The sequence below is a fragment of the Megascapheus bottae genome, chromosome 17, assembly GCF_031878675.1.
Source record: "Megascapheus bottae isolate mThoBot1 chromosome 17, mThoBot2.hap1, whole genome shotgun sequence".
Lineage (NCBI taxonomy): Eukaryota > Metazoa > Chordata > Mammalia > Rodentia > Geomyidae > Megascapheus > Megascapheus bottae.
Genome location: NC_143525.1, coordinates 45,845,503 through 45,860,075, shown reverse-complemented (window position 1 = coordinate 45,860,075; position 14,573 = coordinate 45,845,503). Strand labels below are relative to the sequence as shown.

At 43.9% G+C, this 14,573-nt stretch overlaps 1 protein-coding gene across 2 annotated transcripts in view; it reads left to right on the top strand.

Annotated features, from left to right (window-relative positions):
* The first annotated feature begins 1,207 nt into the window (after positions 1–1,207).
* The window catches only part of Taf15 (TATA-box binding protein associated factor 15), a 38,483-nt gene continuing 25,117 nt past the window's right edge, over positions 1,208–14,573 (top strand). For both annotated transcript variants that reach the window (XM_090351231.1, XM_090351230.1), the window contains exons 1-4: positions 1,208–1,302; positions 12,269–12,308; positions 14,319–14,367; positions 14,452–14,536. In XM_090351231.1, the coding sequence (XP_090207357.1) occupies positions 1,296–1,302; positions 12,269–12,308; positions 14,319–14,367; positions 14,452–14,536 (181 nt within the window). In that variant the 5' untranslated portion in view covers positions 1,208–1,295. The remainder of the gene's footprint in view (positions 1,303–12,268; positions 12,309–14,318; positions 14,368–14,451; positions 14,537–14,573) is intronic.

Sequence of the window (14,573 nt, the reverse complement as noted above, 5' to 3'; positions counted from 1 at the left end):
GACTTTTTCAAGGCTAGAGCTCTACCACTGGAGTCTCAGCACCACGTCTGGCTTTTTCTAAGTATGTGTAACCAAGGAATCGAACCCGGGTCTTCGTGCATGCTAGGCAAGCACTCTACCACTAGGCCAAACTCCCGGCCCCGAGTCTGGGCATCTTGTTGCCCACATTTTCAACTCAGTCAACTTCTGCAGTTTGGCTCAGAGAGTACCTGCTCTGGGAAAATGTCCTCGTTAGTTCTTGGACCTTTCTCAGCCCCTGCTCCTGGGACTGAGCCGCCTGTCTGTACAACACTGCGGCTCGCACCGTGAGCAGGGCGGCTCACCGGGCCTGGCCTGTGCGTGTGGCCTAAGGCCAGTGAATTCCACTTTCTCTGCCGCCGGGGGAACCATTTCATCAGTCTGTTTTGCGAAGCAGATGATGTAAGACGCCGACAATTAAGAGTCAGCAACAGCGCTGGAGACCCATTCTCAGGGCGGGTCGGGCGCCCGGGCCGGGCCTCGCGTTCAGGGCCCGCCCCTCGTCTTTTCCAAAGGTTCATGGCTCCAGCCCGCTCCTTACGTGAACCAGGTCACTTCTGGCTTTTCGGTCGCCGGCTCAGACTGGGCTTCGCACTGCCGTCGCCAGACGCCAGCCCTCTAAGGGGCTGCAGGCGTGAGGCAGGCGTGAGCCACCTCCTCGTCCGGTCCCCGGCGAGGGCGTCCCCGCGGCTCCCGAGGGGATCCGGGACCCAAGTCGGTCCGGAGCCCGGCGCGGCGCTGCTCCGGCTCCGAACGCCCCCAGGCGGCTGGAGCGCGAATGCCACCGCCGGAGCGAGACCCAGGGACCGGGCCAGACCATTCCAAAAGCGAGGGGAAGACGGAGCATTGGCCAGTAAACGGCTTGCGTGTGCGAGGGGTTTCCTCCTTCGTTGACCGATCTTGGGTTCTTTCGGATCCCAATAAAGGGACGCATCAGACCGGAAAAGGGACGGAAACAAGAGTCGTCCCGCCCGCCTCCCCCATCCTTACAGAGACCTTGGTACCTTCCCCTCTCAGTTCCCTCTCAATAATGGTACGGTCCGCGGAGGGGCGAACCGGGAGGGGCCCCGGGGTCGGAGGCTGGTGCCAGTGGAGAAACACCCCTCTGACCCGGGTGCGGTGGTGCGGTCCGCCGTCCGCTGATTGGCTGCCGCGGCCCCGCAGTCGGCTTCAGCCCGCCGCGCAGCCCTCAGAACAGCTCCGGCCGCCGTGCCGCCTGGCTCTCGTTTCCCCTGTGCTCCGCGGGCTGTGGGGGCTCCGCGCCGCGGCCGTTAGTCATGTCGGGTAGGTGATTCCTTCAGCGAGCAGCAGCCGCGGCAGCGAGCAGGGCGCCGGCGGGGCTGGGCCGTCTTCCCGCCCCGCCGGAGCGCCGTGAGGGGAAGCCTCCGGCCTGCGGCAGGCTCGGGGTGGGGGGGCGGCCTCGGCGCCGCCATGTTGGGCTGGAAGCACGCACGCTTCCAACGCTCTCTGGCTGCAGATCCCGGCGGGAGCGCTTTCGTGAGCCTCGGCTTTGGACCCTGTCCTCGGGACCTGGGGAGCTGTGTCCTCCCGGGGAGGGGAGTGGGGGAGTGGGGGGGTGGTGGAGGCCGTCTACGCCATGGCAGGGGCGGGCATGGGAGGGGGGTGCGTGGGAACCCGGGCTTCTGGGTCTCCTCTTCGGCCTCACGTCGCTCAGCGAGGCTTCGGGCCGCACATCTCGTCGCCTGGTCCCTCAGTGTCCCCATCTGCGAAGTGAAGCTCAGCCTTCCTGACTCCCGCGGCCATCAGGTGGGGGGGGCCTTGGCGCCCCGGGAGCCCCGTTCAAAGGACACTGCCTCTTACCCGACGCCACGCCTCGGGTCCCTCCCTCTGCACTCACCCACCCGGATCTGAATTGGTTTTTCTTTTCGCAGATAATTCAGCTTCCTCTCTCGTTAAGTCTCCCGAAAGGACTTAAAAGTGAACCTTGCTACTTATTTTTCCTGATAACGCCATGTAGGGGTTAGTGGCTCTCCCCTTAAAGCAAAGGCAATTGCTTCCTCGAAGTAAGTTACATTGGCAGAGAGGAGGCCCCTGCTCGTGTGGGAGAGAAAAGGAGACTTTGGGCCCTGGAGGACAAGTCAGTTTGGATCCTGCAAAGCCAGAATGTGGAGGCCCTCTTGATTTAGGAGGAACTTTAATAACACAGGTTTTCTATGGTTGGGCAAGGTCCTAGGTTACCAGAATATCCACGTGCTGGTAGCTGTCATGACAGCGCTTTTCTATCGAGAAAAAAGCATTTCTTGAATCCTTATGGTTTGGGTGAAACAAAAACCTGTTTCTTTTGTGCTACCACCGGGTCTGGAACTCAGGGCCTAGGCTCTGCCCCTTAGCTTTTTCTGCTGAAAGCTGGTGCTCTACCCCCCTTAAGCCACTGCTTCACTCGAGCTTTTTGGTTAGTAGTTATTTGGAGATGAGTGTCATAGACTTCACTGCTTAGACTGGCTTGAAATTACAATCCTCAGATCTCAGTCTCCTGAGTCTTAGGTTTTTTTTTTTTCTTTTTTTGTGCTAGTTCTAGGGCTTGAACTCAGGGCCTGAGCACTGTCCTTGGGCTTTCTCAAGGCTAGCTCTACCACTTGAGCCACAGCACGGCTTCTGGCTTTTTCTGTGTTTGTGCTACCAAGAAATTGAACTCGTGTGCCTTCCTAGCTGCTAGGCAAGCACTCTACCACTAGGCCAAACTCCCGACTCCGTAGTTAGGTTTTTATCAAGGGCTAACCTAAAAACATTAACGAAACAAAACACTCAGTAATCTAGTCCACCAAGGAGATGGAAGTGTATGACCAAAGGGAAACAAGTGGAGGAGTCCAAATTAACAAGAAAAATTGATCAGAATTATATAATTTCCTTAATCTTGACTGTAAGGAGCCAGAATATTGGGGACCTGATGGAAAATCAGGTCCCCAATTAAAATTAAATTTGTTTAATTCACACACAAAGTAGATATGTATATATATTCCCTCCATATAATTCAACATGAAATCTGATAAAGCTCCACAAAAGGATACAAAAGTACTTCCTTATGAGTATGTATGTTTTACCCGTGCCATAAAATATAAATAAAATTCTACATCCATGGGGAAATTCACAAACTTTCATTAAAACAGCGATGATGGGTTGGAGATGTGGCTTAGTTGGTAGAGCACTAGCCATTGAACTGGTGTATCTGTTATTGAGTGCCAGTCTGGCAACAACAAAAAGGAACAGCCATTTTTTTTTTTTTTTTTTTTTTTAAGGTTGGTTGTAGGGATTGAACTCAGAATCTGGGCACTGTCCCTGAGGATAGAACTCTACCACTTTGAGCCACAGCTCCACTTGTAGTAGCTGGGGACTTTGCTGCCCCAGCTGGCTTCAAACTGATTCTCAGATCTCAGCCTCCTGAGTAGGATGATAGGCATAAGCTAGGATGTCACATGTAGCCTACACTTGCCTAGAACTCTCTCCTGTTTCAGCTTGCCAAGTGCTGAAATTATAGGCATACACTATCACTCTTGTTGTTGTTGTTGTTGTTAGTTGCTTGAACTCAGGGTCTGGGCACTGTTCTTGAGCTCTTTTTGCTCAAGGCTAGCACTACCACTTTTGAGCCACTTCTAGTTTTCTGGTGCTTAATTGAAGCTAAGAGTCTCATGGATTCCTGCCCAGGCTGTCTTTCAGCCTGGATCTTCAGAGCTCAGCCTCCTGGTAGCTAGGATTACTGGTATGAACCACTGACACCAGGCTCCATCTCAATTCTTAATGTAATTGCTGATGAAATAATGGCTTTTTATAAAACACTGTAATCTTAACAGAAAATTAAAGATTTTTTGACATTTGCCATTTGCAAAATTCAGACTTTGTTATATCATGGAGGAGTTGATTAATACTGATGTCCAAATTACCAAAAAACCCATAATTTGTCACCTTTAATAGTGGAGATTGGCTTTCTAGTGTACAAAAGACAATAATTAATACATGTTTATTTCAAAATTAGCATGTAGTTAAATGTTCAATTTGAAGTTTTTTTTAACCTTGTTATATGTATCTAAAATACTTTTGACTTTGTATAATGATAATGCTTTCAACTTGTTTTTTTTTTGTTAAATTAATAAACTTAACAGATTAAAGTCCCCCTAAGCAACTAATACCCTTAATTAAGTAACATTCTTTAAACATTGTAGACTAGGAAATCTGCTATATCAAATTGATTCAGCTACTACAAATGCCTGACAGGGAAGACTTACAAACCCAATAAAATAACATATTTGGGCTGGGCATGCAGTTCAGTGGTGGATCCCTTGTGTAATGTACTCAAGACTCTGGGTTTCATCCCAGGTACTGGAGGAAAGAGAAAAGAAAAATAGCATATACATATGTATATGTATATTATAAGGTGGAGTCCAGTACTCAAATACTGTTTACAAAGGTGAATTGTCTGAGTTAAAGTCATAAGTATATTAATTTTACATAAAAATACAAAGTCAAGATAGTTATCTTTTTGGCATTGTGGCAGACCAGAATACCCCTGTAAAACATTTTATTCCTCAAAGCAGATTTTTTTTGTGTGTGTGGGTCATGGGGCTTGAACTCTGGGCCTAGGGACTCTCCTTGGGCTTTCTTAAGGGTAGCACCCTACCACTTGAGGCACAGGACTACTTGCGGCTTTTTCTGTATATGTGGTACTGAGAAATTGAACCTAGGGCTTCATGTATGCTGGGCAAGCACTTTATTCACTAGGCCACGCTCCCAGCCCTGAACAGTTTTTACTGAGAATTTGTAACCTGGGATTTGTGCTTCATAAAACCTTAAAAGAAATTTACAAAAATTATTTCTGGGCTGGTAACATCTTTGTGGTTCCTGGTTAAAAACCTTTTTCTCTGAAGCAAATTTCACAATTTAGATCACAAAAGAATATGGGAAAAAAACAAACTTTGGAAAAGGTGAACTCACCCAGTAAATTGTAGAGAATTCAGAGACAATTGCTTATATGAGATGAATGGCAGAGAAACACTTCATAAATGACCTGTAAAGATGTTACTACTAGCTGAGTGTGGTGGCTCATGCCTATAATCCTAACTACTCCTGAAGACTGAGATCTAAGGATCAAGGGTCAAAGCCAGCCCAGGCACAAAAGGACCTGAGATTCTTATCTCCAATTTACCTCTAGAAAATGGGAAGTGAGGCTGAGGCTCTAGGGGTAGGGCAATAGCCTTGAGCTGAAGAGCTCAGGGACAGCACCCAGGCCTCAGAGTTCAAGTCTCATGACTTCATGACTTGGGGGGGGGGGAGTGAATCAGTCTTAAGACCACAATGGTATTAATGACCATAGATTTGAAAAGGAACTAAGTATAATTTCTATTTTTTTCTTTTTTTCCCAGTCCTGGGGCTTGAACTCAGCCTGTGCACTGTCCATGGGCTTTCTCAATGCTAGATCTCTACCACTTGAGCCATAGTACCACTTCTGTTTTGGTTTGTGTGTGTGTGTGTGTGTGTGTATGTATGGTAGTGAGGAATTGAACTCAGGGCTGCATGCATGCATGCAAGCAAGCATTCTACCACTAGGCTGTGCTTCCCCCCCCCCCCCCCCCCAAACTCAACTTAGAGTGTGGTGGTACTTGCCAGTCATTCCAACATTCAAGAGATTGAGGCATGAGCTTCTTGAGTCTTGAGTTTGAGGTCAGCATAAGTGAGACTCAGAAAAAAAAAAAAAAGGAAGTTCCAAAATAGTTGACTATTTTAAAGTAAGCAGTAATCTTAAACACAAGACAGTTATGTGAATTGATTATGAAATGCCAGTAGCAAATCTGCCAAAGAATATAGGGAGCAATTACAGTTTTGTTTTTTTGTTTTTTTGGCCAGTCCTGGGCTTGAGCTCAGGGCCTGAGCACTGTCCTTGGACTTTCTCAAGGCTAGAGCTCTACCACTTGAGCCTCAGCACCATTTCCGGCTTTTTTTTTCTATGTCTGGTACGGAGGAATTGAACCCGGGTCTTCGTGCATGCTAGGCAAGCACTCTACCACTAGGCCAAACTCATGGCCCCAGTATAGCTTTTTTTTGGTACTGGTACAGTTCTTGAACAAAGGACTTACAGTTCTTGTTCAGCTTTCTTATGGCTGACACTGTCCTTTGAGCCACCATTAGTCCATCGTCTTTCTGGTTGAACCTTCTGTTGAGGATGGCTTTGAACCATGATCCTTTAAGGTCTCACCCTCTTGAGTAACATTGTGTATGTGAGTCACTGGTGCCTGGCCCAGAGGTTTTACAAGGATGGGAAATAATGAAATGATTGTTAGAATTTAAAGGCAACATAACTTGACTGAGAACTTTGGTCATAGTGGGGCTTGAATTCGGCTTCGTGCTGGTTAGGCAGGCTCTCTACCATGTAAACCATGTTTCCAGCATTGACTGAATGTTAAACCAAAGTAAACTCACATTTATCTCCATCAGATTTCACTGAGTCTTTGCTAAATGAGCTAATATTGAATCCAGAAAGGAAAAATGGCATTCAAAAAATAGCATATAAGAAATATGGTAAAAAGTAAATATTGAAGCTCACAGCTGTAATTCCAGCTACTCAGGAGGTTGAGATCTAAGAATCTCATTTCAGAGCCAGCCTGGGCACAAAAGGTCCACAAGACTCTGATCTCCAATTAGCTACCAGAAAATAGGAAGTGGTGCTGTGGCTCAAGTGGTAGAGTGCTTGACCTGAAGAGCTCAGGGAAGGTGCCCAGGCCCAGAGTTCAAGACCCTCTTCTATCCCCCCAAAAAACATCAAGAACACTATAAAATATTAGCCTTGAAAATAATTACATTTAGAGAGTAAAGAAGTGGGGATAGGTAAAGTTGTGATTGGCATTAGGTTGTTGAGGAAGGCTTATGTTTGTCAGTGAAAGTTTGCCAGAAAAGCATGTTAAAAATTGCTTTATGCCTCTTAACTACTCAGGAGGCTGAGATTGAGGATTGTGGTTCCAAGCCAATCCTGGCAGGAAAGTCTCAGACTATTTTCTCCACTTAACTACCCAAAAAAACTAAGTAGAATTGTGGCTCAAGCTTTATATACAGTACTAACCCTCAGCACAAAAGCTCAGGGACAGTGCCCAGGCGCCCCCCCCCCCCCCCGCCCCCAGCTACTCAGATTCTATATCAAAAGCTAAAAAGACCTTTCAGCAATTAATAAATAATGCATAAATAACATGATCAACATCGTAAAACCTGGATGATATATTACTGCAAATTTATAGTTTGCTTAAAATGTAGAAACTTAATTCTTTTTTTTTTCTTTTGCCAGTCCTGGAGCTTGAACTCAGGGCCTGAGTGCTGTCCTTGGGATTTCTCAAGGCTAGAGCTCTATCACTTGAGCCACAACACCACTTCTGGCTTTTTCTGTGTATGTGATACTGGGGACTTGAACCTGGGTTTTCGTGCATGCTAGGCAAGCACTCTACTACTAGGCCAAACTCCTAGTCTTAGAAATTCTTTTGAAGCACATAGGGGTTTTATACCAGGAGGAAAAAGTCCTAACCTGCAGAGAAAAATGTGGAACGGAACTTTTCTGACTTTAATGGAATAGTTTAGAAAAAAAGTTAACCCTACACACTTTGTAAATTTGAAGCACTTCTGCATGATTTGAATTCAGGAACAAGTTCATTGTCAGGTAATTTTGATGTCACTTGTTTCACTAGCCTTAACATTTGTAAGTTGATGTTCTTAAATCAAATATAAAACTACAACTCTACACTTTCTGGGCACCAGTGGCTTATGCCTAGAATCCTAGCTACTCAGGAGGCTGAGATCTGAAGATCTAAGGTCTTCAGATCTCAGTTCAAAGCCAGCCCAGGCAGGAAAGTATGTGAGACTCTTCATGTTCAGTTAATCACCAGAAAACCGGAATTGATGCTGTGGCTTAAAGTGGTAGAGCACTACCTTGGAAAAAAGAGCTCGAGAACAGTACCCTGTCCCGAGTTCAAGTCCCATTACTGATAAAAAAAAAGTCTACAATTTATCACCGAGACATTTATACTGCAGGCTGGATTTGTTGATCATAAACCTAATACATATTTCTATTTTTTTTTTTAACGTGTTGATCCTCAGACTGGTTCAGACCTAAGTACTGCTCATGAGCTTTTCAATGCTCAAGACTAGTTAGTACTCTATCACTCTATCCACTTCTGGTTTTTTTTGGCAGCTAACTGGAAAGAGTTTCACAGACTTTCCTGTGTGGACTAGATTTGAATTGTTATCCTCAGATCTTAGCCTCCCAAGTAGCTAGGATTACAGGTATGAGCCACTAGCTCCCTGCTTCCTTGGAGGTCTGCAGTTTCAGAGGACTGAAAGAACTTTTGGCTGTCTTATTCATATGTGAAGCAACTTTTTTTTTTCTTTTTTGCCATTTGATGCATTTATTCTTTTCATGGCCCAGTTAAATTTAGTAGTATCATTTTGTGTGTGTGTGTGTGTGTGTGTGTGTGTGTGTGTGTGTGTGTTAAGCTACAAGTAGCCATTTTATTATAGGGATAGCAGTAAATGCATATTTTGTATAATTAAAAAAATTTCAGGTAGCCTAATGCCTTTTATGTTCAGAGAAATAATTTGTTAAAGTTAAGTTTTAAAATTAAGAGTTTAGGAAACATCTTACTCTATGCATGGGCTTCAAGCATACTAAGCAGTCACTATACCACTAGGCCATTCCCTGGGCTCACTTGGCTTTTTTGCTGAAGGCTGGCACTCTCCCACTTGGGTCACACCTTCCTTTCAGGTTGGGGATCTTTACTGGGGAATTGTGGCTACCTAATGTCCCCTGCTCATATGATCTATGGCAATTACCTTTATGGATGGTAGCATTGTATTAATTGGACAAAAAAGAATATTACTGATTTTAGTTGAGTTTGAGGAAGGTTTGAGAATTGTTGGACAAGAATATGTTTAAGATTGAGGCTGATCCTTAATCTTCAGTTAAGATACATTTTACAGGTAGTGTGTACTGGGGTTTCTTTTTTGTTCCAGGCTGGTGTTCTACCACATGAGATAAATTCTGAATCTCATTTTTTGGTGGTTGATTGGCTTTGGACCATAGTACTCGGACCTCTGCCTTGTGAGTAGCTAAGATTACAAATGTGAGCCACTGGCACCGGCATATTTTATAACTTTAAAATATTTTATACAAAATTGATCTTGTTCATTACAAATGAACAGACCATTCGACTTTGACTAGAAGTCTAACAGTCTCCAACAGTTTTTTATGACTGACACTTTGAACTACTGAGGAAAAACTTGTGGTTCAAAATTTTCCCCCCTCCATCTTGACAGATGAGGACTGTTCACTGAGGAACAGGGAGGAACAACAAACCTTCCTATGGGAATGGAGGTTCTGTGAGGAGGTGGTTTTGTTGTCAGATGGCTTATGGGTCTTAACAAGAAGCAGAAAATTAAAAACAGGCTGTGGTCTCTTGGGGGTCAAGGACTAATGCCCATGGCAGGCCCAGAATGGAATGCTTCAACCTGGGCTGAAGGAACTTTCTGCTAAGCCAAGGTCAGAATGACCACCTGTGCTCAAGCACTGGAGCGTGCACCTGGTACTTTGCTTAGCCTTGGGGGAATAAGGTGGGGGGTCAGTTCTTATTTCATCTTTGGATACATAAAAAGAGATTGAGCCCGGGGAGGGAGGGGTGGGTAAGTCCATATTGGCTCTTTGGATGGATAAAAGGATTGGGCTGGGAGAGGAGACTGGAGAAAGAGGTCAATGGTTATCTTTTCTGGCCTCTTCCTGCTGACATGGGATATAGTTTTGGGCATTGGTCTCCCATTAGGTTATATGTCGATTAGGCTTTTTGGTTGAGGAGTGGGAGTTCTATGGCCCAGGTCTCTTCTCTGTTAAGGGATTGGTATTCTGCAGACATGAAAAACTTGGTCACCCTCTGGGATGTGAAAGTTAAGACATGTTCCTGGAGAAAGTCGGAAAGGTATTTGATAAGACAGGACCCCACGGACACCACTAGTATAAAATAATGATGATAACTGGTCCCAGGAAGGGAGTGAGCCAGGGCTTCCCAGACAGCCAGGAGTCCTTCCACAGGGAGGAGGAGGAACGAGGTATCCTGTATTGGGTTTTTATATTTTCTAGTAGTTGTTTGTTATTTCCTCTAAGAATGCATAAAAGCACAGAGTTCCTCCTTTTTTGGCTGCTATTAGGATGTCAAGATTTTATTGGATTAGGGAGAGATCTCTGGTTACCTGGGCTGATAATTGGCTCTGCTGGATTTGTTATAGTCCTATGGCTGTGCCCCTTAGGGCCTTGGTGGCAGTCAGGGCTATGCCCATACGGACTGAGATAGTTGCCAGCCTTGAGGCCAGACAGGTCTGGACCAAGAAAAACCATGTCATTCCGTCCCCCTGGGTGGGTAAGAAGTATAGGTTCCTTTAGGACAGGCAAAGTAAGTGCCTTTGGGGGCCAGAGCTCTGGGGGACAGGAGGGTTGGGTCCTTGCCCCACACATTGAGATGCCCCAGTTACTTGAATTGTGGGGTTCTGATGTACATGGTGGTGGCATTGGAAAGTATGAGTTTGGTGAATCTTACCCTCACATAATATAGCTGACTTGTGTCTGTACACACATCTGGCAGTCTTTGGCTAAGTCTGAGTTTCAAATTTACTTCTTGACATGTTAATTTGTGCCACCTTTGGTAGTTTTTGTTTCTCAGTGTAGGCCAAGTGCTAGAGGAGCATACCTGTAATCCTAACTAGTTAGAGAGGTTTTAGTTAGGACCAGTCTGTGCAGATGTGTGAGGCCTTTCTCAACTAGTATCTGGGTTTTATGTGCCTGTGATGATCATCACATGAGAGGCTGAGAGACTCTTAGTTTTATGCCCCCTAGGGCAGAAAGTCTGCAAGATTTTCATGACAAAGTTGGTTATAGTGCTGTGTACCTGTTATGTCAACTATAGAGGGAAGCCTAAAACAGGTTCAAGCTCAAAATGGAGCAGGAAATGAAACTGATCTTAAAAATAACCAATGTAGCTCAGTGTTGGTGGCTCACACCTAGAATTCTAGCTAATCAGGAGGCTGAGAATCACGGTTCAAGGCCAGCTGGAAAGTCAGTGAGACTTTTTTTTTTTTTGGTGGGTCACGGGGCTTGAACTCCACCTGTGTGCTGTCCCTGAGCTCTTCAGCTCAAGGCTACCGACCGACCCTTGAGCCAAGCCCCACTTCTCATTTTCTAGAGGTTAATTGGAGATAAGAGTCTCAGGTCCTTTTGTGCCCAGGCTGGCTTTGAACCTCGATCCTCAGATCTCAGCCTCCCGAGTAGCTAGGATTATAGGCCTGAGCCAGCACTGCTCTGCATCCGCTCCAGCGAGACTCTTAACTCCACTGAACTCCCAGAAAATGGAGTGCTATGGCTCAAAGTGGTAGAAAGCTATCCTGGAGCACAAAGAGCTCAGGGACAGTGCCTAGACCCTGGGTTCAAGCCCTACTGACCCAAACAAAACAAAGTAAAATCCCAATGTAGAAGGGTACCTATAATTCTAAGTACTAAATCTGATAATAGTGCTTTGGAACCAGCCTAAGCAGATAAATGTATGAGATTGGTACCTCTATTTAACCAGCAAAGAGCCAGAAGTAGAGAAATGGCTCAGGTGGTAGAGTGCCAGCCATAAGCAGGAAAAGGGCAAAGCTGGAGTACAAGTCCCAGTACCATCATCCACACAACCAGTGCAACACAAAGGGCTGGAAGCATAGCCCAGTGGTAAAAGGCCTACTTAGCAGATTTGAGGTCCTGAGTTCAAACCCTAGTGCTGCCTAAAGATTAGAATGGAGTCTAGAAGCAGGTATTCCTAACTTGGCTAAGTTCCTCAAAAGTAGGTAAAAATTGGAGTCAACTGAGTAACTAGGGTTTGAACTCAAAGACTCCAGCCTTATTCAGTGCTTTACCACTTAGGTAATTTTTTTTTTTTTTGCTCTACTTATTTAGTTTTTGTCCAGAGCTGGCCTAAGATCATGATCCTCCTGTTCCGTCAGTAGCTGGGATTGTAAGTGCATGCCACCATCCCCTGCTAAAGCAGTGTTTTTAAAATGTAGTTGCTAAGAGAGAGAGAGAGAATATCACTTGTATAGTTTTCTCCCTGGACAGTATTTAACTTGTGGTTTTTCTTTCAGCAATTCATTTTTGACATGTCCTTCTCATATTTCGCCTGTATGCACTGAAATCATTGAGGAAAGATTTTTAAGTAAGATTTAAAATTGTTTTTATGTGTTTTAGATTCTGGAAGTTACAGTCAGTCGGGGAGTGAACAGCAAAGGTAAAGTATACATATGTTTTAATAGTATCATAAAAAAACTTTGAGAGAAAAGAAATTTAGTGATAAATTCTGGTAGGTTTCTGTTTTGGGACTTGCCATGTGAATGTCTTAAAATAAACATCAGTTTCTCATTGGAAAGAGATTTGGTCTGTGTAGATAGGTACTGTGAAATATTTCCTATTTTTAAAATCTGTTTGTATAATAAATATTGATGCATCCTGGAGGTTAAGGCAGTCTTCCTATATAGTATAAGGGTTATGTTTTCTTTAGGAAACTACTTCATAGAAATAAGAAGTTAAGAGATTATTAAGTTCTCAGAAAAAGCATTTCATTTTTTGATATTAATGTATGTATAGCAAAATTTCTTTAAAGCACTAGAAAAAATGTTTAGCATTTTTTGAGTCCTTATGTTCACAAAAGAAAAAAGTTTGGAGTGGATGTATACCTTTAGAAGATTTCTTGCTCGTTAGAAAAACAGCCTTCAACTTAGGCTATAAATGGTTTGTGGCCTAGTGTGCAGTGTACAGAATAGCATATCACATATCTGTGGTCATTAAGTTCTGAGCTTCCTGAAAACAGAATTGATAGGCTTGTGGCAAATGAAATGTACCTTTATTTTATTTTCGCAAATCCTGGGGCTTGAACTCGGCCTGAGCGCTGTCCTTGGGCTTTTTCCTCAAGGCTAGTGCTCTACCACTTGAGCCACAGCACCACTTTCAGCTTTTTTCTGTTATGTGGTACCAAGGAGTTGAACCCGGATCTTTGTGCATATGCTAGGCAAGTACTCTACCACTAGGCCAAACTCCCAGCCCAAAATGTACTTTTAAAGTTAGGGAAACTGGATGGGTGGCAAATGCTTATAATCAGAGCACTTAAAAAGATAAGACAGGAAGATCACAATTATGAGGCCAGACTGTGCTACCCAGTGAGACTCTATCTTAAGAGTTCATGCCAGGAACGTGGCCTAGTGGTAGAATGCTTGCCTAGCTTACATGAAGCCCTGTTCCTTGATACCATATACATTGAAAAAGCCGGAAATGGTGCTGTGGTTCAAGTGGTAGAGTGCTAGCCTTGAGGAAAGCCCTAGGAGAGGGCTCAGGCCTTGAGTTCAAGCCCCAGGACTGGGCAAAAAAAAACTTCACAGATTCTCTTAGCATTTGATAGCTCTAAAATAATATTTTTAATTAAAAACCTTAGGAAGATATATATATATATTCAGTCAATAAACATTTATTGAATTACATGTTAGTGTTACTGCACTGAAACCCTATTGTACTGTGGATATACATATGGTTCTAATTACTGAAGCATTTAAATTGTACTTTTAGTGCCACATTATGCCTTTTCTAGAAAGTTTGTAAACCTTTTAATGAAGGTAAATGGTAGGAAGAAGTTAACAAAAGTATTAAAGATATTGTGCTGTATAGCTTATAATGTGTTATTTGTAAACAAAAACCCACATTGCTTAGCTACCAGTGACTGTACTAGATTTTTTTTTTTTTGCCAGTCCTGGTCTTGAGCTCAGGGCTTGAGCACTGTCCTTGGAGTTTCTCAAGGCTAGAACTCTACCATTTGAGCCTCAGCACCATTTCTTGCTTTTTTTTCTATGTATGTGGTAACGAGGAATCGAACCCGGGTCTTTGTGCGTGCTAGGCAAGCACTCTACCACTAGGCCAAACTCCCAGCCCACTAGATTTAAATATTAGAAGAATTTGGACCTTTATATATCTGATGAGATCAAATAAAAATTTGCCTGTAGAATGAAACTTGTCAATGCTTACCTTCTGGCCATTTTATTTACCGCAAAGCATAAATCTCTGAGATTTCATTTGTTTTTTTATGGACTGTGGTCATCACATTTCATTTTAGATTCTGAGAGATAGGCAGACTGGTAATTTCTTGGAACAGAAGCCTGCATTTGAAGTACAAGTTGAAGGCAAGGTGCTTCATTAAAGCTTTTAGAGATTCTTCAAGCACATTTCTTTTAAGAACTACATTTTTATTTTACAGTTATTCTTCCTATGGAAATCAAGGCAGCCAAGGCTATGGGCAAGCACAAGTAGGTTGAAAGATAAATTTTCTTTTTCATTAATAGTTACTTTTATCTCAAGTAAGTGATGAAATCCATTTACATGAATTTCAGAGCTATTCTGGCTATGGGCAAACAACTGATTCTTCATATGGACAGAACTATGGCGGTTATTCCAGTTATGGACAGAACCAATCAGGTTGGACTAGTTTATTAATTTTGCTGTTTTAAAGACC